The sequence below is a fragment of the Pan paniscus genome, chromosome 10 (genome assembly GCF_029289425.2).
Source record: "Pan paniscus chromosome 10, NHGRI_mPanPan1-v2.0_pri, whole genome shotgun sequence".
Classification (NCBI taxonomy): domain Eukaryota; kingdom Metazoa; phylum Chordata; class Mammalia; order Primates; family Hominidae; genus Pan; species Pan paniscus.
The window spans coordinates 120,154,198-120,177,283 of record NC_073259.2 but is presented as its reverse complement, the minus strand read 5'-3'; the positions used below and the strand labels follow the sequence as shown (position 1 = coordinate 120,177,283).

The window sequence follows — 23,086 nt, the reverse complement described above, 5'->3', positions numbered from 1 at the left end:
CCACCTCCCGGGTTCAAGCGATTCTTCTGCCTCAGCCTCTCGAGTACTGGGACTACAGGCACATGTCACCACACCCAGCTAATTTTTGTATTTTTAGTAGAGATGGGTTTCACCATGTTGGCCAGGCTGGTCTCGAACTCCTGACCTCATGATCCGCTCGCCTCTGCCTCCCAAAATGCTGGGATTACAGGCGTGAGCCACTGTGCCCAGCCATAAAATGGGTATATTTTTTTAAATTGGCAATGCTAACATATATACATATAAATCCTTAATATCATTTTTATTTGTAAGATTATGTTTTAAGCAAAATATATTAAATATTCATTCATAAGGATAGAGTAAAAGAAGTTATAGTTCATCCCTATGGTACATAAAATACATTCCCACATCTCTCCAAATAATACTGGGTGTCTTTATATGGTTGACATATAAAGATGTTTCTAGTATATGTTAATTGAGACAAGCAGGTTGTAAAATGACCTTCTCTTCCCATTCTTCTCATGTTGTCCTCAAAAAAGATATACTTCTTTTCTTTCTTTTTTCTTTTTCTTTTTTTGAGATAGACAGACTCTCTCTGTCACCCAGGCTGGAGTGCTGTGGCGTGATCTCAGCTTACTGCAAACTCTGCCTCCCAGGTTCAAGAGATTCTCCTGCCTCTGCCTCCCGAGTAGCTGGGATTGCAGGTGCCTGCCACCACACTTGGCTAATTTTTTTTTTTTTTTATGATGTAGTCTTGCTCTGTCGCCCAGGCTGGAGTGCAGTGGTGTGATCTTGGCTCACTGCAACCTCCGCCTCCTGGGTTCAAGCGATTCTCCTGCCTCAGCCTCCTGAATAGCTGGGATTACAGGTGCACACCACCATGCCTAGCTAATTTTTATATTTTTAGTAGAGATGGGGTTTCACCATGTTGGTCAGGCTGGTCTCGAACTCCTCACCTCTTGACCCACCTGCCTCAGCCTCCCAAAGTGCTGGGATTACAGGCGTGAGCCACTGCACCCACCTAATTTTTGTATTTTTAATAGAGATGGGGTTTCACCATGTTGGCCGGGCTGGTCTCGAACTCCTGACCTCAAGTGATCTACCCGCCTCAGCCTCCCAAAATATTGGGATTACAGGCGTGAGCCACTGCACCTGGCTAATTTTTATTTATTTATTTATTTATTTGATATGCAGTCTCGCTCTGTCTCCAGGCTGGAGTGCAGTGGTGTGATCTTGGCTCACTGCAACCTCCACCTCCCAGGTTCAAGAGGAGATCCTCCTGTCTCAGCCTCCCGAGTAGCTGGGACTACAGGCACGCGCCACTAAGCCTAGCTAATTTTTTGTATTTATAGTAGAGATGGGGTTTCACCATGCTGGCCAGGCTGGTCTCGATCTCTTGACCTCATGATCTGCCCACCTCGGCCTCCCAAAGTGCTGGGATTACAGGCGTGAGCCACTGTGCCCCGCCCGCGCCTGGCTAATTTTTATACTGTCATTGTTGCTGCTTAAGGAAGTTACAATTTCTTAGCTTAAGTATGTTTATTTTGAGTGTGGAATGTCAGTCTGAGGTAATAGGTATTTCACAAATTTAATGTCATGTTTCATATGGATGAAGGTTTTTGTTTGATTTGTTCATTGTTGATTTTCCATTGCCTAGAATAGCATCTGCACAATAATTTGTTAAGCAAATAAATGATTTGTATAAACTCGTGGAGGTAGGAGGGAGGGAAACTTAAGAGCTTCTGCTGCCCCAAATAACATCTCTGGCTGGTGATTTTGAAACCACCATAAATGAAGAGTAGCTAGTTATTCATATGGTGATAAGGCTTTTCTTTTCCTGTAAATGACATTCTCATTCTGAATCACCAACTTAGATCCATGTTTTTAAACTTGTCTGTCATCAAAAATTTTGTTTCAGCAGATTATCAGAGCCTGCAAGATCATAGGGTATGGACATGAAATTTTTGCCTTGCATTTTATATTAATTCATATTCTAATGTTACATATTTTTATCTCTGTATGTCATTGTAAAAATGTTTTCCCATATTCTCAAGTAAAATGAATTTCCTAACTTTTATTTATTTTTAAGCATTTATTCATTTTTTGTAGAGTTGGGATTTCGCTATGTTTCCCAGGCTGGTCTTGAATTGCTGGGCTCAAGCAGTCCTCCTGCCTTGGCTTCCCAAAGTGCAGGGATTACAGGCATGAGCCACTGTACCCAGTCGGTTTTCTAACTCAAAGACAAAATTATTATTTTTTCTTTTGATTGTAAAGCCTTCCCAGGGATCAATGGAATTTCCTAACATTTTTCATTTTATACCTGTGGAGTATATATACCCCAGTGTTAGAAGCAGATGCCTCAAGCCATCTTAGACTCTCCTATCCTGTATGTCCTTGTCGTCTCTAGATCATGTTTATTCTGCCGCTGCTGTATCTTTTTTTTTTCTTTGAGATGGGGTTTCACTCTTGTCGCCCAGGCTGGACTGCAATTCAGCACCAGCTGAATTGCAGTGGTGCAATTCCAGCCCACTGCAACCTCCACCTCCTGGGTTCAAGCGATTCTCCTGCCTCAGCTCCCTGAGCAGCTGAGATTACAGGCACCCACCACCACGCCCAGTTAATTTTCATATTTTTAGTAGAGATGGGGTTTCACCATTACTTTTATCTTTTACCTTAACTTTATTGGCCAAGTTGGTCTCGAACTCCTGACCTCAGGTGATCTTCCTGCCTTGGCCTCTCAAAGTGTTGGGATTACAGGCGTGAGCCACGGTGCCCAGCCTCTGCTGTATCTTTCCAGGTTTCTTTTCTATTTGATCTACCCCATCCTGGTTTTGTGCCTCATCACCTCACCTTTTCTTTCTTCCTATTTTGTCTCTTCACAGTACTGCTGAGATACTATTCCTAGAAGAGTATAGATTTATAAATATCACTTCTCTATTCTGTATAGGCTCCTTTTTTAATACCTTACAACAAAAGTACCTTGGTCTACCTTTCAACGCTTTTCCTGCTACTCTTAATTGTTTTAGCCAGACATCCTACTTGTTCTATCAGCATACATCCCTTTACTTTCTTGAATGTATTTTGTTCAGACTCATTTTTCTCCTACTTCGCATTGATTCATTTACCCATTCACCTCAAATATTTGTAGTTTTATATGTATCGTTACCACACCCCGCACCCCCCACCCCCCGCCCCCTGCCACCATGTTATGTTTGACCTTCAAAGTCATCTGAAAGATGGCTACTTTGGAGGGGCTTTAATGATAATGTTCTCCTCTCTACTTTCCCTTAAAGAAAGAAGAGGTAAGAAAATGAACAATTTTTGCCTTCCTTGGAAATACCCTAGGATGGTGTTTTATATAGGACATTTATTTTTATATTTAGTTTTATTATTTTGATTTTGAGACAGATTTGATTTTAATTTGTTGCCCAGGCTGGAGTGCAGTAGTGTGATCATAGCTCACTGTAGCCTTGACCTCCCTGGGCTTAGGTGATCTTCCCACCTCAGCCTCTCGCCAGTAGCTGGGACCACAGGTGCTTGCCACCACCCTGGTTAACATACATATATGTGTGTGTGTGTAAGGTTTTACAATGTTGCCCAGGCTGGTCTCAATCTCCTTGGGCTCAAATGATCCTCCTGTCTCAACCTCCCAAAGTGTTGGGATTACAGTCATGAATCATCATGTCTGGCCTAGGACATTTATTTTTTATTTTTATTTATTTATTTTTTGGAGACAAAGTCTTACTCTGTTGCCCAGGCTAGAGTGCAGTGGCACGATCTCTGCTCACTGCAACCTCTGCCTCCCGGGTTCAAGCGATTCTGTCTTAGCCTCCCAAGTAGCTTGGATTACAGGTCCCTGCTGGCACGCCTAGCTAATTTTTGTATTTTTAGTAGAGGTGAGGTTTCTCCATGTTGGCTCAGCTAGTCTCGAACTCCTGACCTCAGATGATCTGCCAGCCTCGGCCTCCCAAAGTGATGGGATTACAGGCATGAGCCATTGCACCTGGCCCAGGACATTTATTTTTATTGCTAAATACATTTCAGTCATTTATGTATTTGTTTTCTCCCCCGCTTTTAAATGCCTTTGGGACAGGGACACGATCTTTGAATCTTTGTCAGGAATAGATAGTTTCTTCTGCTTCATAGGACCTCCATGTAATTTTTGAATTAGATTGGCAGTAGGCAAAAGATGAAAAAACATATGAAAATTACCTGATGGAGTTTTTAGCATCAATTACTAGGTGGCTAATTATGGATAGAGTCTCAATTATGCTTGAATAGGTCTATTCTTTTTTAAAAGCATGTTCTTCCTTTTAAGTATTTGCATATTATACATTTCATAATGAAAGATTTCAGTTCTAATTATTGGAATCTTCAAGGAACCATATTATTTTCCTAAGCTAAGAAGAATTTTTGAATTATGGCATGGTAATCTTTTCTGATATTGAAGTTTAAGTATATTCTCTGGGCATGTTTATTTGTTTTTGCTAATAACTGGTTAGTATGGTATCTTAAGTAAAGTTTATTGATGTACACTTACAAGCCAAATTTTGTGTTTGCTTTGTAGTCTCCTAGAACTATATTGGATTGCAGCGTATTCTGGAAATGTTGGACTTTAATTTTAGTAAATTCTGGTTCAAAAAGTAAAGTATCACTCATAACATGAAAATTGACCTTTGTGATTACTGCTGTTGCTAAAGCCATCAAGTCACTAGGAATTTACACTAACTGGGATATATGTGTAATATATTGCTGTTCTCCCAAGAAACTTTTTGTCGTGTATCTAGATCATTAATCCCCTTCTGTATGGTGTTTTCTAAATAAAATATTTATGGTTCTCTTTTAGGCTGGCATGGCTCTATATAAGATTGTCCCCAAAAATCCCTACTACTTTTGGTCTGTGATGAGCTTAATTATGCAAGTGAGTATGGCATTCAGAATGGGATTGAGGTTTGGTTTTATTTTTTATATAGTTATTGTCCTCAGTGTGTCTTCTGAACTGGTTTTTTTTGTTTGAGACAGGGTCACGCTGTCACCCAGGCAGGAGTGCAGTGGTGCAATCATAGCTCACTGCTGCCTTGACCTCCTAGGCTCAAGCAATCCCTCTACCTCAACCTCCCAAGTAGCTGGGACTACAGGTGCATACCACCTTGCCTGGCTAATTTTAAAAAATTTATTTTTTGGTCAGGTGTGGTGGCTCACGCCTGTAATCCCAGCACTTTGGGAGGCCGAGGTGGGTGGATCACGAGGTCAGGAAATCGAGACCATCCTGACCAACATGGTGAAACCCCATCTCTACTAAAAATATAAAAATTAGCTGGGCATGGTGGCATGTGCCTGTAATCCCAGCTACTCTGGAGGCTGAGGCAGGAGGGTCGCTTGAACCCGGGAGGCGGAGGTTTCAGTGAGCCGAGATCATGTCACTGCACTCTAGCCTGGTGATAGAGTGAGACTCTGTCTCAAAAAAATGTTGTAGAGACAGGGTCTCACTCTTTTGACCAGGCTGGTCTTGAACTCCTGGCCTCAAGCAATCCTTCTGCCTCAGCCTCCCAAAGTGCTGGGATTACAGGCATGAGCCTCTGTATCTGACTGTGAACATTTTGTGTAATGTGTTGCAGCATGTCAAACAGGGACTTTGTGTTGTCAATTGACTTAAGTTAGGGGTTTTGAGTTTTTTGGGTTTTTTTTTTTTTTTTTGAGACAGAGTCTCGCTCTAACCCAGGCTGGAGTGCAGTGACCCGATCGCAGCTCACTGCAAGCCCCACCTCCCAGGTTTACGCCATTCTCCTGCCTCAGCCTCCTGAGTAGCTGGGACTACAAGCATCTGCTACCATGCCCGGCTAATTTTTTGTATTTTTAGTAGAGATGGGGTTTCACCATGTTAGCCAGGATGGTCTCGATCTCCTGACCTCGTGATCTGCCCACCTCGGCCTCCCAATGTGCTGAGATTACAGGCATGAGCCACCGCGCCCGGCCCTTGAGTATTCTTTATGAGTTGGTATATCAGTTTATTTGTGGGTAGCATGGACTGTATTTCCCCTGAATCTCTAATCTATTGCTGGGTTGCTTGATCAAGCATGAGCCTTGAAATGTTTGATATTACAACTTGAGGTTTGCTTTTAAGACAATATTGCTGGTTAGTTAATGGCTCATTGAACTGGGTGGCCTTCTTTTATCACTTCTCCTTTCTGAGCCTCAGTTTGCTCTTTTGCAGAAAGGAGACACTTTTCTCCCAGGGATCAAAGTGAGATTCTGTATAGGAGAGGATGGGGAGGAAGGATTTAAAAGTAGTGTTTAAGAACAGATGTTATGGGGTCAGACAGGTCTGCCTTCATACATTAGCTTTACCACATGTCTGGTAAAGCTGTCTGGGGAATTTATTAACCTTAGTTTTTTTTTTTTTCTGTTGTCCAAGCTGGAGTGCAGTGGCATGACCTCAGCTTACTGCACCTCCTAGGTTCAAGCGATTCTCATGTCTCAGCCTCCCAAGTAGCTAGGATTACAAGCATGCACCACCACACACACCTAGCTAATTTTTTAAATTATTTTTCAGTAGAGACGGGGGTTTCGCCATGTTGGCCAGGCTGGTCTCAAAATTTCTGGCCTCAAGGGATCCACCTGCCCCAGCCTCCTGGAGTGTTAAGTTTACAGTCATGAGCCACCACGCCTGGCCTAACCTTAGTTTCTTTGTAAAATAAGCATAATATCTACCTTGAAAGGTTGTTTACAAGGGTTAAGTGAGCTGTGAGCAGAATCTGGTGTTATTAACTTTATTAATTTCATGTGTTAATTGTTGTTACCAATTTAAGGTAACTAGCTACTAGTAAACTGTGTAATGAAAGGAATTGGCATTTCTCTTCTAGTATGTGAACATCTCAAAGATACCTGGAAGGCTTTCCTCTTCAAATACCTGATAATACTCATAAATAATAAACAGCATAGGCATGCTCCCTCTTTACATTCTTCTAGAAAAATGTATAAATAACCGACTTAAATGCTAGGTTGTATTGTGGAAGCTCAGTATTTCAAGAACACATAGGATAATGAATCTTTAGCAAAGAAATCTTTTGTAAAACAAACCGCTCCGTAATGTACCTCCTTGGCAGGGAATTCATATTAGGTCTGATATTTGACATGGTGGATTGATAATTATGTGCCCAATTAACAGTAATGTTAATATCAATAGTGCAAGCAGGGGAGAATTAGAATGAAACATTATTTTTCTTCTTTCAGTCTATATCGGCACAGGATGAAAACCTCTCAAAAACAATGTTTCTGCCCCTTGCTGAGAGAATGGTTGAAAAAATGGTGAAAGAGGACAAGATAGAAGCTGAGGCTGAAGTGAGTATTTTAAGCCTTACTTTTGTGTTTTCATTTTTTTGCTAGTGCTACAATATTATGTTATAATACTATGAACTGTTGTTTTGTTCCAGTTTGATAGCTGGGTCCTCACTTTTGGCCTTTGGGTAAATCTGAAGCCCTCAGCGTAGGTCTAATCACTGACCTGTTTCCAGCAAGTACTCTAGGCTGAGATGTGTATAGACGGGAGAGATATAGATGGAGAAGATCCTGTTACCTACTTCGTACTGTCAGTTTCATCTCATTTGAAGACATGCTCTATTAAATAACTTTTTAAAAACCTATAAATGACTGTCTTTTTATTATTGAAAAGTTTCAGAGGTTGCACTTCTTGTTTTTTTTCTGTAAGGTTGAACTTTATTATATGATCCTGGAACGTTTGGGAAAGTACCAGGAGGCCTTGGATGTCATCAGAGGGAAATTAGGAGGTAATTTTTAAACATTTTCTTAAAGCTTTTTTTTTTTCCTATTTAAACATGAAAAATGTTTATTGTAGAAAATTTCCACATAAGGATATAAAGACATAAACACTTTTGATCATTTTGTTATATTCTTCCAGACTTTTCTGTATGTTGTAAATTTATTTTTAAAAATGTTTTTACTTGAAAATAACAGATTCAGAAACTTCAAGGAGTGTGAAAGGTTATACTCCAGATCTCTAGCCATCTTCCCCTAGGTTTTCCTCCAGTTACACTTTATATTCTTGTAAAGATTCATCTTCCCCACTTTTTTTTTTTTAAACACGAATGAAAACATAATATACCTGGCTCATAGAATAATCTTATTCAGTTAGCACAATGTTTTTATTTAAAAAAATTTTTTCTTTAAAAATTTTAAATTAATTAATGCCCCTCTAGTCAGGATTTGTACTCTGTAGATACCACAAACATTCCTTCCTTATTTGTATGTCTGTCTTATGAAGGCATTTGAGTTTGTGACCTCTGCTGTGCATACTCTTATACCCATAATTTATTTTTATTATTTATTTATTTATTTTAAAGAGATGAGGTCTCACTGTTTTGCCCAGGCTGGACTTGAACTCCTGGGCTCAAGTGATTCTCCCATCTCAGCCTCCCAAGTAGCTAGGATGACGGGCACACACCACCACACTGGGCTCCATTATTTCTTTCTTTCTTTTTTTTTTTTTTTTTGGAGACAGAGTCTCACTCTGTGGCCAGGCTAGAGTGCAGTGGTGCGATCTCGGCTCACTGCAACCTCCGCCTCCTGGGTTCAAGTGATTCTCCTGCCTCAGCCTCCTGAGTAGCTGGGACTACAGGCACACACCACCACGCCCAGCTAATTTTTGTATTTTTAGTAGAGACGGGGTTTCACCATGTTGGCCAGGCTGGTCTCAAACTCCTAACCTCAAGTGATCTGCCTGCCTCTGCCTCCCAAAGTGCTGGGATTACAGGTGTGAGCCACCACGCCTGGCCTCCATTATTTTATTATTATTATTATTATTATTATTATTATTATTATTATTTTAACTAAATAGTATTTCCTAGAGATAAAGTTCACTACCTCACTCCTTTAATAACTGTCCAGTGTTCCACAGTGTGAATGTAGAAATTTACTTAACCAGTTTTTGATGGATATTTAGGCTACTCACAAGAAACTTCTTTTTTGTTGTTGTTGTTGTTGTTGTTTTTGGGACAGGGCCTTGCTCTGTTAGCCAGGCTAGAATGCAGTGGCATCATCACAGCTCACTGCAGCCTTGATCTCCTGGGTTTAAGTTATCCTCTCACCACAGCCTCCTAAATAGTTAGGACTCCAGGCGTATGCCATCAAACCTGGCTAATTTTTATATTTTTTCTAGAGGTGGGGTCTCACTATGTTGCCCAGGCTGGTCTCGAACTCCTGGTCTCAAGCGATCTGCCTGCTTCAGCCTCCCAAAGTGCTGGGATTACTACAGGTGTGACCTGTCAGGCCTGGCCTTTTTTTTTTTTTAAAACTACATTATAGCTCTATGGATAGTAAAAAGTTAGATTCTCAACAGGAAATTCATAATGTAATTTTTGGTATCCTTAATCTGCTAAACAGTTGGGCAAATCTAATTTGGTCAGAACTATCATCCTAGTTTTTTTGTTTTCAGTTGTTTGGAAAGATTTGATTCCTCTCCACTCTTTTTTGTCTTCTTCCAACATCTCATCTTTCTTAGCTCATGTCAGCTCAGTCCTCTTTGATGTTTTGGAACTGTATGGATGGGCAGCTTGTCTATGGACTAAATTTACTAGTCCCTAGATGTTGTTGGGATTTTATAAGTATATCCCATGTACTATTAATAGATGTTCAACCCAATACATTGTGAAACCTATCCTTTTACAAAGAAAATGATTATAAAAATTTACTGTCAGTAATGTACTTTTTTCTTTGAAGTAAAATAATCTTTAATAAGATAGTAGTAGTTTGTATGTAATAGTGGTCCCATTTTCTAAGAGAGTGAATAAGAAAATGTGACATTTAGGCCGGGCCCGGTAGCTCACAGCTGTAATCCCAGCACTCTGGGAGGCTGGGATGGGTGGATCACCTGAGGTCAGGAGTTTAAGACCAGCTTGGCCAACATGGTGAAATCCTGTCTCTACTAAAAATACAAAAATTAGCCAGGCGTGGTGGCAGATGCCTGTAATCCCAGCTACTTGGGAGGCTGAGACAGGAGAATCGCTTGAATCCAGGAGGTGGAGGTTGCAGTGAGCCAAGATCGTGCCATTGCACTCCAGCCTGGGTGACAAGAGTGAAACTCCATCTCAAAAAAAAAGAAAAGAAAATGTGACATTTTCCTTCTGGTAAGGTTGGACTCTATTCTGGTTATTGAGCAGAAATGAAACCAGCTTACCAACTTTTATAACTTTTGATTTTAGAGAAGTTGACAAGTGAGATTCAGAGTCGGGAAAATAAATGCATGGCTATGTACAAGAAGCTGAGCAGGTGGCCAGAGTGCAATGCCCTTTCCCGGCGCCTCTTACTAAAAAAGTGAGTAAAAGCTTTCTTTTGTACCATTTGACTGTAGTGAGGCTTTAAGACCTCACTATTGATTTTCTTGGTGTCTGTGTTTTGAAGTTTCTGGGCATAAAGTCTTCTTCTAGTAGTTGTGTCCTGCATGTTTCTAAAAGTTTTTAAGGAGGCTTCATCTTTCAGTAGAGTATTATAATGGTACTTGTAGGCTGGGCATGGTGGCTCATGCCTATGATCCCAGCACTTTGAGAGGCCAAGGTGGGCAGATCACTTGAGGTCAGGAGTTTGAGACCAGCCTGGCCAACATGACGAAACCCTGTCTTTACTGAAAATACAAAAATTAGCTAGTTGTGGTGGTGCATGCCTGTAGTCCCAGCCCCTCGGGAAGCTGAGGCACAAGAATCGCTTGAACCTGGGAGGCAGAGGTTGCATTGAGCTGAGATCGTGCCACTGCACTCCAGCCTGGGTGACAACAGTGAGACTCCATCTCAAAAAAAAAAAAAAGATACTTGTGCCACCATGGTGCTGAATTCTAGTTAGGGCTTAAGAATGAACACTGAAAATCATTAATTTCTCAAATTCAGTATTCCCCTAAAAGAGAGAGGCTTCATTCTTTGCTACAACACTTCTCTCCCCTTCCCTCTATTTCGGAAGTGCTTATGTGGGGACTTTTCTGTTATGAATATTAGTTTTCTAGACCTGGTCATTTTATTGAAGGAAAGAGTAGTTTACTACTCTTTACAAATACAAAGTAGTATTACTTTGAAAATGCCTCTGGAAAATGCCCTTTTAGATTTGCAAAGGAAACATGGAGTGGGTGGGGGTAAGCCAACCTACTACATACTAAAATATAACTTACAAAATAAATTGAATATCATGGTTCCTAAGGAAGATCTGTCACAACTTGGGTTTAATCCTGTGTGCATCATTCAATCTGATTTTAGCTCAGATGACTGGCAGTTCTATCTGACTTATTTCGATTCTGTCTTTCGACTGATCGAAGAGGCCTGGACTCCTCCTGCTGAAGGTGAACAGTAAGTTGTCTTCTTTCCTGAATTATAACAGCACTTTTTAATATAGTGTAGTGAAAGGATTTCATTATAAGCCAATTGAATTCTCTTTTTCTGTCTCAATAAAGTATTCCTTTCAAAGTAAGACATTTTTTCATATTTTTTAAAGTATAAAATACACAAGTTCATTCTAAAAATCATGTTAGTGCCAAAATATGTGGTGTGCTAATTTCCACTTATCCTACCATTCCAAAAATAACTCTTGTTAATAGTTTGGTGCCTTTCCGTGAGATTTATTTCCATCTTTATGCTAAGATAATTATTCTTTTTCTTTTTCTCCTTTTTTTTTTTTGAGATGGAATTTGGCTCTTGTCACCCAGGCTGGAGTGCAATGGCACGATCTTGGCTCACTGCAACCTCTGCCTCCCAGAATCAAGCGATTCTCCTGCTTCAGCTTCCCGAATAGCTGGGACTATAGGTGCCCACCGCCATGCTCAGCTACTTTTTGTATTTTTGGTAGAGACGGGGTTTCACCGTGTTGGCCAGGCTGGTCTCGAACTCCTGACCTCAGGTGATCCACCCACCTCAGCATCTCAGCCTCCCAAAGTGCTGGGATTACAGGTGTGAGCCATTGTGCCCGGCTTAATTATTCTTATATTTAACATAAAAATGGGATTGTATTAGACACGATTTGCAACCTGTTATTTTCAGCCTTGAAATATATCTTGAACATCTTTCATTTCTGGTACATGTAGATCTCTTTCATTTTTTTTCCCCCCAGTGGCTTAAGAGTACTCCAGATGTACCATAATTCATTTAGCATTTTCCCTATTGATGATACTTGGATTTTTGAAGATCTCTTTTTTTTTTCCTTTGTCCTTTTGTTATTGGCTATTGTAGGCAGTACTACAATAAATTTTTTTTCCTTTTTATAGGCATCTAGAGTTAAATGAATAAATGGGGCCGGGCACAGTGGCTCACGCCTGTTACCCCAGCACTTCGGGAGGCGGAGGTGGGCGGATCACAAGGTCAGGAGATCAAGACCATCCTGTGAATGGTGAAACCCCATCTCTACTAAAAATACAAAAAATTAGCTGGGCGTGGTGGCGGGCGCCTGTAGTCCCAGCTACTCTGGAGGCTGAGGAGGGAGAATGGCGTGAACCCGGGAGGCGGAGCTTGCAGTGAGCCGAGATCGTGCCACTGCACTCCAGCCTGGGCGACAGAGCAAGACTCCCTCTCAAAAAAAAAGTGAATAAATGGGATCTTTTAAAAAATTAATACAGAAGTAAAATTCAAGATGACAGTTATGAGCTGATGCTTGCTTCGTAATATTAACTAGGTTACCTAATTTTTCTCAGCTTTCATTCTTAAAGCAATAAAATGTACAAGACCCCATCTCAAAAATATATGTGTGTGTGTGTGTGTGTGTGTGTATTTAATTTTTAATTTTTGTTTTTTTTGAGACAGGGTCTCACTCTGTCACCTAGGCTGGAGTGCAGTTATGTGATCTTGGCTCACTGCAACCTCTGCCTCCTAGGCTCAAGTGATCCTTTTGCCTCAGCCCCAAAAGCAGCTTGGGACTACAGGCATGAGCCACCACGCCTGGCTAATTTTTGTATTTTTTGTAGAGATGGGGTTTTACCATGTTGCCCAGGCTGATCTTGAACTCGTGAGCTCAAGTGATCCACCCGCCTTGGCCTCCCAAAATGCTAGGATTACAGGTGTGAGCCACCGTGCCTGGCCTTTTTTTTTTTTTTGAGATGGGGTCTTGCTCTGTCACCCAGTCTGGAGTGCAGTGGTGTAATCTTGCCTCCCACTGTAATCTCTGCCTCTCAGGCTCAAGTGATCATCCCACATCAGCCTCCCAAGTAGCTGAGACTACAGGTGTGTGCCACCACAATTGGCTGCTTTAAATTTTTTGTAGAGATGGGGTCTCCATGCATTGCCTAGGCTGGTCTCAAACTCATGGGCCCAAGCAGTCCTCCCACCTCAGCATCCCAAAGTGCTGGGATTTTAGGTGTGAGCCACCACACCCAGCCTTATATTTTTATTAGGCAATTTTTTTTTCTTTTCTTTTTTTTTTTTTTTTTTTTGAGATGGAGTCTCTCTCTGTCACCTAGGCTGGAGTGCAGTGGCATGATCTCAGCTCACTGCAACCTCTCCCTCCTGGGTTCAAGTGATTCTCCTGCCTCAGCCTCCTGAGTAGCTGGGACTACAGGTGCATGCCACCACGCCCGACTAGTTTTTTATACTTTTAGTAGAGACGGGGTTTCACCATGTTGGCCAGGCTGGTCTCGAACTCCTGACCTCAAGTGATCCGACCACCTCAGGCTTCCAAAGTGCTGGGATTACAGGCGTGAGCCACCACGCCCAGCCAGGCAGTATTTCATATATACAAAATTATGCATTCTTTTTTTAAAAAGGTAAGTTATGCTGCAGTAATCAAATGCCAAAATTGAGAGTAATCTTATAACATGTTATCTGTTAGAATATGTTCATAGTTCTCTTTTATTCCTTTTTCTATTATTTTATATTATCAAAGTCGTTTTTCTCTTTTTAAATGAGTTTGGCTTGACTTTAAGCTTCGGGAAGGACAATAGAGGCAATAAAATTCCTTTTTCATGTGCTTTTCCTCAGCTCTTTAGAAGGAGAAGTACATTATTCTGCAGAAGAAGCTGTGAAGTTTATAGAAGATCGGATAATGGAAGAATCTAAAAGTTCTCGCCATCTCCGAGGACCACATCTAGCTAAATTGGAGCTGATTAGGCGTTTACGAAGTCAAGGTTGTAACGATGAGTACAAACTGGGTAAGAAACCATGATATCTGGGAAGCCTGGAGAATGCCCTTAATACCCAAGTGCTATATTCATTAGTTGAGATCTACACTGGACAGAGTCATGTTTGGGAAGCAGATGTCTTCATAGCCTGAAAATATTTGCTAATGAATGGATCACTTATAAAATTAGTCCTTTATCATATATTCACCTTGGCTTAACATTAACTTATCTCCCTGTTCCGTCAGAGTCTTTGTCAGGCATTCTGTTGCTGACCCAACAATAAAGTCAAAATCAGCTGGTTGCGGTGTCTCACGCCTGTAATCCCAGCACTTTGGGAGGCTGTTGTGGGTGGATTGCTTGAGCTCAGGAGTTGGAGATCAGCTGGGGCAACATGGTGAAACCCCATCTACAAAAAATACAAAAAAATTAGCTGGGCATAATGACGCACATCTGTAGTCCCAGCTACTTAGGAGGCTGAGGCAGGAGAGTCTCTTGAGTCCAGGAGGCAGAGGTTATAGTGATCTGAGATCGTGCCTTCACTCCAGCCTGAGCGACACAGCCAGAACCTGTCTCAAAAATTTAATTTAAAAAAATAAAAAAACCTGGCTGGGCGCATTGGCTCACACCTGTAATCCTAGCACTTTGGGAGGCTGAGGTGGGCGGAACACTTGAGCTCAGGAGTTCAAGACCAGCCTGGCCAACATGGCCGTAACCCCGTTTCTGCTAAAAATACAAAAAATTGGGTGGATGTGGTGGCTCATGCCTATAATCCCAGCACTTTGGGAGGCCGAGGCGGGCGGATCACCTGAGGTCAGGTGTTCAAGACCAGCCTGGCCAACATGGCCGTAACCCCGTTTCTGCTAAAAATACAAAAAATTGGGTGGATGTGGTGGCTCATGCCTATAATCCCAGCACTTTGGGAGGCCGAGGCGGGCGGATCACCTGAGGTCAGGTGTTCAAGACCAGCCTGGCCAACATGGTGAAACACCGTCTCTACTAAAAATACAAAAATTAGCCAGGCATGGTGGCGCACGCCTGTAGTTACAGCTACTTGGGAGGCTGAGGCAGGAGAATTGCTTGAACCTGGGAGGTACAGGTTGTGATGAGCTGAGATCATGCCGCTGCACTCTAGCCTGGGTGACAGAGTGAGACTCTGTCTCAAAAACAAACAAAAACAAAAAATTATCTGAGTGTGGTGTCGTGCACCTGTGTCTCAGCTACTCGGCAGGCTGAGACACAAGAATCGCTTGAACCAAGAGATGGAGGTTGCAGTTAGCCAAGATCGCGCCACTGCACTCCAGCTTCAGCCTGGGCGACACAGCGAGACTCTGTCTCAAAACAACAAAAAATTAAAAAAAATTAAAAACGGTCAAAAACAATAAAGTCAAAATCAACTTCAAAGTAAAATTGCCAGTTTGGGAAAAGTTTCATGAAGTGGATGAAAGGTTTCTTGAAAATCTGCTTGAAGCACTCACAAAACTATTGACAAAAGAATATTTGGTGGAATTAGCAATTTATAACTGAAGAGAAAATTTACTAGGATAATGACAAGATAGCAGAAAAGAATGATGTGGATAGTAAAGCATTGAGAGAATCCTTCAGGAAATTTGATGAAGCCCTTAGATCTTTTTATAAAATGATTCTTTATGATCTTATTGCTCAATAAGTAAAGGATATCGTCATTGTACTAGTTCACAATTTTGCTGGAAAAACTACCACCTCCCTAAAAGAAAGCAGTAATTCTTTGCTCATACTAAGAATTTGCTTACAGATTTTTATTTTATTATTATTATTTTTGAGACAGTGTCTCCCTCTGTTGCCCATGCTGGAGTATAGTGGTGTAGTCTCCACTCACTGCAACCTCTGCCTCCTGGGTTCAAGTGATTCTCCTGCCTCAGCCTCCCAGGTAGCTGGGATTACAGGCGAGCGCCACCACACCTGGCTAATTTTTGTATTTTCAGTAGAGATGGGGTTTTGCCATGTTGCCCAGGCTGGTCTCAAACTCCTGGACTCAAGTGATCTCCCTACCTTGGCCTCCCGAAGTGCTGGGATTACAGACATGAGCCACTGCACCCGGCCTAGCTTACAGTTTTGTTTTGTTTTTTGAGATGGAGTCTCTCTCTGTCGCCCAGGCTGGAGTGCAGTGGCGCAGTCTCGGCTCACTGCAACTTCCGCCTCCCAGGTTCAAGCAGTTCTCCTGCCTCAGCCTCCCAAGTAGCTGGGATTACAGGTGCACACCACCCCGTCCAGCTAATTTTGTATTTTTGAGTCAAGACGAGTTTCTCCATGTTGGCCAGGCTGGTCTCGAACTCTTGACCTCAGGTGATCCTCCTGCCTTGGCCTCCCAAAGTGCTGCGATTACAGGCATGAGCCACGGCACCCAGCCTATTTTATAATCTTTAACTTAATTTAATTTAATTTTTGAATGGAGTCTTGCTCTGTTGCTCAGGATGGAGTGCAGTGGCATGATCTTGGCTCACTGCAACGTCCACCTTCTCGGTTCAAGCGATCCTTTGCCTTATCCTCTCAAGCAGTTGGGGATTACAAGCATGTGCTGCCACGCCCAGCTAATTTTTGTACTTTTAGTAGAGATGGGGTTTCACCATGTTGCCAGGCTGGTCTTGAACTCCTGACTTCAAGGGATTGCCTGCCTTAGTCTTCCAAAGTGTGGGATTACAGGTGTGAGCTACTGCATCCAGCCTATTTTTTTATCTTTTAAAGACTAGTCAGGTGCAGTGGTGAAAAGGGGGAAAGAGTAGAACAATGAGTTCAGTCTGTAACTGAACAAGTAATTGAGATAACCCACTATCTTGGGACCAGTCGCAAGCAAAATTTTGTTTTAATTGAAATGAATGTTTTCAAATTAATTCTCACTTAAATAGAAATTGCTTCTGTTCATGAGTAATAAAGTGATTTTGTTCCCCGTCCCCCAGGTGATCCAGAAGAATTAATGTTCCAGTATTTTAAAAAGTTTGGCGATAAACCTTGTTGTTTTACAGACCTTAAGGTGTTTGTTGACCTCTTACCTGCTACACAGTGTACAAAAGTAAGTACTATACAGTTTAGAAGTTTGTTGGGTGCCTCTATTTGTTGAAACACAGAGGTTAAATGTTTGGGTTTCTTTTCTAAAATGTACAGAATTGATAATCATGAGATACAATGATAACTGCCCTGTCAAGCTAAGTACTCTATGTGTTACAACATTGAAGGCATAATTTCTGGTTAAGTCACAATGGGAGTAAAGCCCTAACAGATGGTGGATTCTCCTTTTTTTGACTGTCTTATTTTGAGATAATTATGGATTTACATGTAATTGGAAGAAATAACACATCTCGATTTACATGTAATTGGAAGAAATAACACATCTCATATATCCTTTATCTGTTTGTCCCAATGGCAACATCTTGCACAATTATAGTGTAATATAATTAGGAAATTGACACTGCTCTCATCTGTTGAACTTACTCAGTTTTTGCCAGTTTTGCATGCACTGATTTTTGTGTGTTTGGGTGTTGTGTATGGATTTAGTGCAGTAGGTGGCACATATGGGTGTGTGTGACTATTACCGTAGTCAAGATACAGAACAGTCCCACCACCACCAGAATCCCACATGCTACCCTTTAATAACAATAGCCACGTCCCCCTCTCCCATCTCTATCTATGGGCAGCTATTATGTTTTCCATCTTTATAATTTTGTCATTTTTTGAATGTGAAGTACAGCCAGGTACGGTGGCACGTGCCTGTAGTCCCCAGCTACTTGGGAGACTGAGGCGGCAGGATCGCTTGAGCCCAGGAGTTCGAGGCTGCAGTGAGCTGTAATCATGCTGCTGCACTCCAGCCTGAGCGACAGAGTGAGACTCTGTCTCTTAAAAAAAGAAAAAAAGAGGCTGGGTGTGGTGGCTTACACCTGTAATCCCAGCACTTTGGGAGGCTGAGGCGGGTGGATCACCTGAGGTCAGGAGTTTAAGACCAGCCTGGCCAATAATGGTGAAACCTTGTCTCTACTAAAAATACAAAAAATTAGCTGGGTGTGGTGGTGAGCACGTGTAGACCCAGCTACTTGGGAGGCTGAGGCAGGAGAATTGCTTGATCCCAGAAGGCGGAGGTTGCAGTGATCTGAGATCACAGCAACCACATGATTGACTCTCCAGGAATTTATGCGGAGTGAAATAAGCCAATCTCAGAAGTTACACATAGTATGATTCCGTTTATTTAATTTTTTTTCTTTTTCTTTTTTTTGAGACAGGGTCTCGCTCTGTGGCCCAGGCTCATTGCAACCTCCACCTCCTGGGTTCCAGTGATCCTCGTGCCTCAGCCTCCTGAGTAGATGGGACTACAGGCACATGCCACCAGGCCTGGCTAATTTTTGTATTTTTAGTTAGAGACAGGGTTTTGCCATGTTTGCCAGGCTGGTCTCAAACTCCCGACCTCAAGTGATCCACCCGCCTCAGCCTTTCAAATTGCTGGTAGTACAGGTGTGAGCCACTGTGCGTGGCTTTATTCTATAAAATAGAACAAGTGTTCCCTACTGTTGAGTTTGCAGAGTTTTTTATATATCTTAGATACAAGTTCTTTGTCAGATATGTGGTTTCAAATGTATTCTCCCAGTCTGTAGTTTGCTCTTTCATCTTTTTCATGAAATTCTGCAGCACAAAGTTTACATTTTAAAGTCTAGTGGGCTCTCCTTTTAATGTCTTGTTTCTTTGTTTCTTTTTTTTTGAGACGGAGTCTTGCTCTCGCTCTGTCGCCCAGGCTGGAGTGTGTTGGTGCGATCTCTGCTCTCTGCAACCTCTGCCTCCTGGTTCAAGGGATTCTCCTGCCTCAGCCTCCCAAGTAGCTGGGATTACTGGTGTGCTACTATGCCTGGATGATTTTTGTATTTTTAGTAGAGATGGGGTTTTACCATGTTGGTCAGGCTGGGAAGATTGGAAGTCTTTCTATAACGGGGCTGCCATCATCCGTTCTCCCAGAAAGCCTTCTATTGTCCCAATGTGGAATGAATGAAGTGCACTGGGAGCACAGTGGATATAATTAGAGTATTTTTTTAGTGACCACATTTGTAGTCCATGAAGGTTCAGTACTTTGGCAGACTTGGGGTTACACATTTGGGCAGATAGAGCAGTGCATTCCCCAACTGATAAGTAACCAGTGGTCTCTGGGGTTCTGAAATGACTGCTGCCATTCACGTTGGTTTAGTAAAGCTCTGTTTGAGTTGCTGTGGTTATAGGGCTCAGGCCAAGCCTAGAAGTTTCTGGATAAATTGTAACACATCCAGAAAGGAGAGTTATGGGTTATAGGAGGATTTAAAAGCATATAAGAGGGAAAAATGGTTGAGTGGAGGAGAGGTTTGGTCTGTCAAGGTCAGAGTGATATTGCCGTTCACTTATTTGAAAAGCTGTCTTTAGAAGAGGGAGGAAAACAGGGACCAGCAAGTTCTACAGGGAGCTCAGAATTTGGCTCACTGAGAAAAAGATCTTTCTTAGTAGTGAGAATTCTCTCAAATACTGTGTGCGAGCTTCATGTTACTGGAGGGATTGAAGTAGAATGTAGATAAACCACGTGGGAGGGATTCATTCAGTAAGTGTCGAGCATATTGTGTGCTAAGCCCTAAGATAAGGAATAACTGATCTTGTCTTACAGTGCTTATTGTCTTGCTAGTTGAAGCATCAAATGGTGGGGGTGCATTAGAGGAACACTTTGCTACTTTTAGATGAGATTTATGAAGGTTTGCTACCATGAATCTAGTACCAGTAACCTTTTCTGTACAGCTCTACTTCATTGGTATGTTTGAGAATCTTAGGTCATCTCATGTGATCCCACATAGTAAGAATCGTCTATTCAGATGACCCTTACTGGAATGCTAGCAGTGATAAGCTCTAGTCACTGTTCTGTGAGAATAAGGATTTAAAGCTATTACATTGAGTTTATAGTCCTAGTCTATGTAAATTTTACTTGAGAGAGGTAATTTTGCTGCCACTTTTTGACTGTAGGATAACTTCAGTAGCTAAATATCCTGCCAGTCAGCAAGTATGTTTGTCAGAGGATTACGAACTGTCCAAGTCAATCTGAGAATTGTCCTAATGAATTATGAACCAAATCTTTCTAAAGTCTGACTAGCCCCTAAGAGTGAGCCAGTGAGTTCAGTTATCCTGAAGTGGCTCGCCCTGGGTGATGTTCTAATCTTTTGTTTCGTTTGCTTTGGGGTTTTAGCTAAACAATAAAATGATTCTAGTTTTTTTTTTTTTTTTTTTTTTTTTTTTTGAGATAGAGTCTTGCTCTGTCGCCCTGGCTGGAGTGCAATGGCACAATCTTGGCTCACTGCAACCTCCACCTCCCGGGCTCAAGTGATTCTCCTGCCTCAGCCTCCCCAGTAGCTGGGATTACAGACGTCCATCACCACCCCTGGCTAATTTTTTTTTTTTTTTTTTTTTTTTTGAGACAGTTTCGTTCTTGTTGCCCAGGCTGGAGTGCAGTGGCGCAATCTCCACTCACTGTAACCTCTGCCTCTCGGGTTCAAGAGAGAACCTGCCTCAGCCTCCTGACTAACTGGGATTACAGGTGCCCGCCACCATGCCTGGCTAATTTTTTTTGTATTTTTAGTAGAGATGGGGTTTCACCATTTTGGCCAGGCTGGCCTTGAACTCCTGGCCTCAAGTGATATGCCCGCCTTGGCCTCCCAAAGTGCTGGGATTACAGGCCTGAGCCACTGTGCCCAGCCTAATTTTTGTATTTTTAGTAGTGATGGGGTTTCACCATGTTGGCCAGGCTGGTCTTGAACTCTTGGCCTCAGGTGATCCACCTGCCTTGGCCTCCCAAATTGCTGGGATTACAGGTGTGAGCCGTGAGCCACCATGCCTGGCTGATTCTAGTTTTTATTTTTTTATTTTATTTTATTTTTTGAGACGAGTTTCGCTCTTCTTGCCCAGGCTAGAGTGCAATGGCGTGATTTCGGCTCACTGCAACCTCTGCCTCCTGGGTTCAAGCAATTCTCCTGCCTAAGCTGCCCAAGTAGCTGGGATTACAGGCATGCACCACCATGCCCAGCTAATTCTGTATTTTTAGTAGAGACTGAGTTTCTCCATGTTGGTGAGGCTGGTCTCGAACTCCCGACCTCAAGTGATCCACCAGCCTCGGCCTCCCAAAGTGCTGGGATTACAGGCGGAAGCCACTGCACCCAGCCTCAACGATTCTAGTTTTTAAAGAAATTTTTTGCACAGCAGTAAAACTGTACAGACTAAAATAATGAGCAGATTATTTTGTAACAAAACCTTGTCAGGAAGATTTTTCTTTAGAATTCACTAAAGAAGGCCACAATAAACCTAACTAATATATAAAATGGCTTGCAAGAATAGAAGAACTGGCAGTAGAAACTATAGAAGCATTTAATCAAAAACATGAAAATAATGGCTGGGCATGGTGGCTTATGTCTGCAATCCCAGCACTTTGGGGAGGATGAGAAGGGCAACTTGAGTTCAGGAGTTCGAGACCAGCCTGGCCAACATGGCAAAACCCCGTGTCTACTAAAAATACAAAAATTAGCCAGGTGTGGTGGTGCATGCCTGTACTGTAGTCCCAGCTACTCGAATGGCTGAAGCAAGAGAATTGCTTGAACCCGGGAGGCAGAGGTTGCAGTGAGCCGAGATTGTACTACAGCACTCCAGCCTGGGCAACAGAGTGAGACTCCGTCTCAAAAACAACAACAACAAAAACATGAAAATCAGTGCTGCAGTTTGTTAAAATTATGAAATATATATATCTGATCATAATGATTAAAATTAATAGAATTATAGGTAAATTGAAGCAAATTCATTACAGATGTTAAACTGCAGGATGAGTAGGATTTTGTTTTAATTTTTTTTTATTTGTATCAAAAAATTACATATACTGAAGCTGGGTGCAGTGGCACACACCTATAGTCACAGCTACTCAGGAGGCTGAAGCAGGAGGATTGCTTGAGCCCAGGAATTCGAGTCCAGCCTGGACAACATAGTGAGACCCCCTCCCAAAAAAGGAAGAAGAAATACATGTACTGTATAAAATTGAAAAAGTCAAATAGTATCGCAAGGCTTATATTGAGAGGCAGTAGTCACTCCTTTTGTTCCAGCTCAACAGATGCAAATCACTTTCAACTAAATTTTTTGTTATTTTCCTCCATATTTCTAAATTATTTTCTTATTTAATAATTTATTTTTATAGTTATAGTCTTAACCTATTGGTGCCCTTCTGTGTAAGGTGATTAGTTGTTTATAACAAATCAATTTCCCCCAATACACTTAGGATAAAACATGAGATTTTGTTCTCTCTACCCTTCTCTTCACCAATGTAAGAAATGCTTTCCATTCCAAAATGCCTGTTTGCTACTATCTGTTTAGGAACTTACATATTTGTCGGATAGCATTCTGTGATATGGTTGGGAGTATAGGGTGGGAGCCTGAAATTATCACTGAATAAGCAAATTTTACTTTATTCCCCTGTTTTCAGCTATGACTGCTGTCTCTGACTCTGTGTCTCTGGTTCAGTGCCTTATGGCTGTAAAACCCAGGCTGTTCTACTCACACTTAGAAATTCCATCTGTGAACTTTTGGAGGAGCCTAACTTCTTAGAAATTAATATATTCTATTTTAGTCCCATCAGCACTTAGCCTTTAGGGACACCTGGTGCCCTTAGTCTCTGAGTCTTCCAAGATTCTGTGACTAGAGTGCGCTTCCTGCTTATTGGGGTCTGCCTCATTGCGTACTGTTAGATTTCAGTGTTCTTGGCAACGTAAGTTACTACTTAACCACCTGTTCTTGTATCTTTTGAAATCTTCATGATTTTTATTTGCTGTCATCTCTCATTTCTTCATGTATTATTCTTTTCTTCTTTTTTTTTGAGACAGGGTCTGGCTGTGTCACCCAGGCTGGAGTGTAATGGCGCGATGACGGCTCACTGCAGGCTCAAACTCCTGGGCTCAAGTCATCCTCCCGCCTCAGCCTCTTGAGTAGCTGGGACTACAGGCGTGCACTACC

The 23,086-nt window shown here is 41.9% G+C and overlaps 1 protein-coding gene across 3 annotated transcripts in view; it reads left to right on the top strand.

Moving 5' to 3' along the window:
• The window catches only part of NAA25 (N-alpha-acetyltransferase 25, NatB auxiliary subunit), an 82,818-nt gene that overhangs the window by 23,524 nt on the left and 36,208 nt on the right, over positions 1–23,086 (top strand). For all 3 annotated transcript variants that reach the window (XM_034934547.3, XM_063593691.1, XM_055096180.2), the window contains 7 exons: positions 4,826–4,900; positions 7,213–7,320; positions 7,688–7,766; positions 10,197–10,308; positions 11,235–11,324; positions 13,938–14,107; positions 17,011–17,123. In XM_034934547.3, the coding sequence (XP_034790438.1) occupies positions 4,826–4,900; positions 7,213–7,320; positions 7,688–7,766; positions 10,197–10,308; positions 11,235–11,324; positions 13,938–14,107; positions 17,011–17,123 (747 nt within the window). The remainder of the gene's footprint in view (positions 1–4,825; positions 4,901–7,212; positions 7,321–7,687; positions 7,767–10,196; positions 10,309–11,234; positions 11,325–13,937; positions 14,108–17,010; positions 17,124–23,086) is intronic.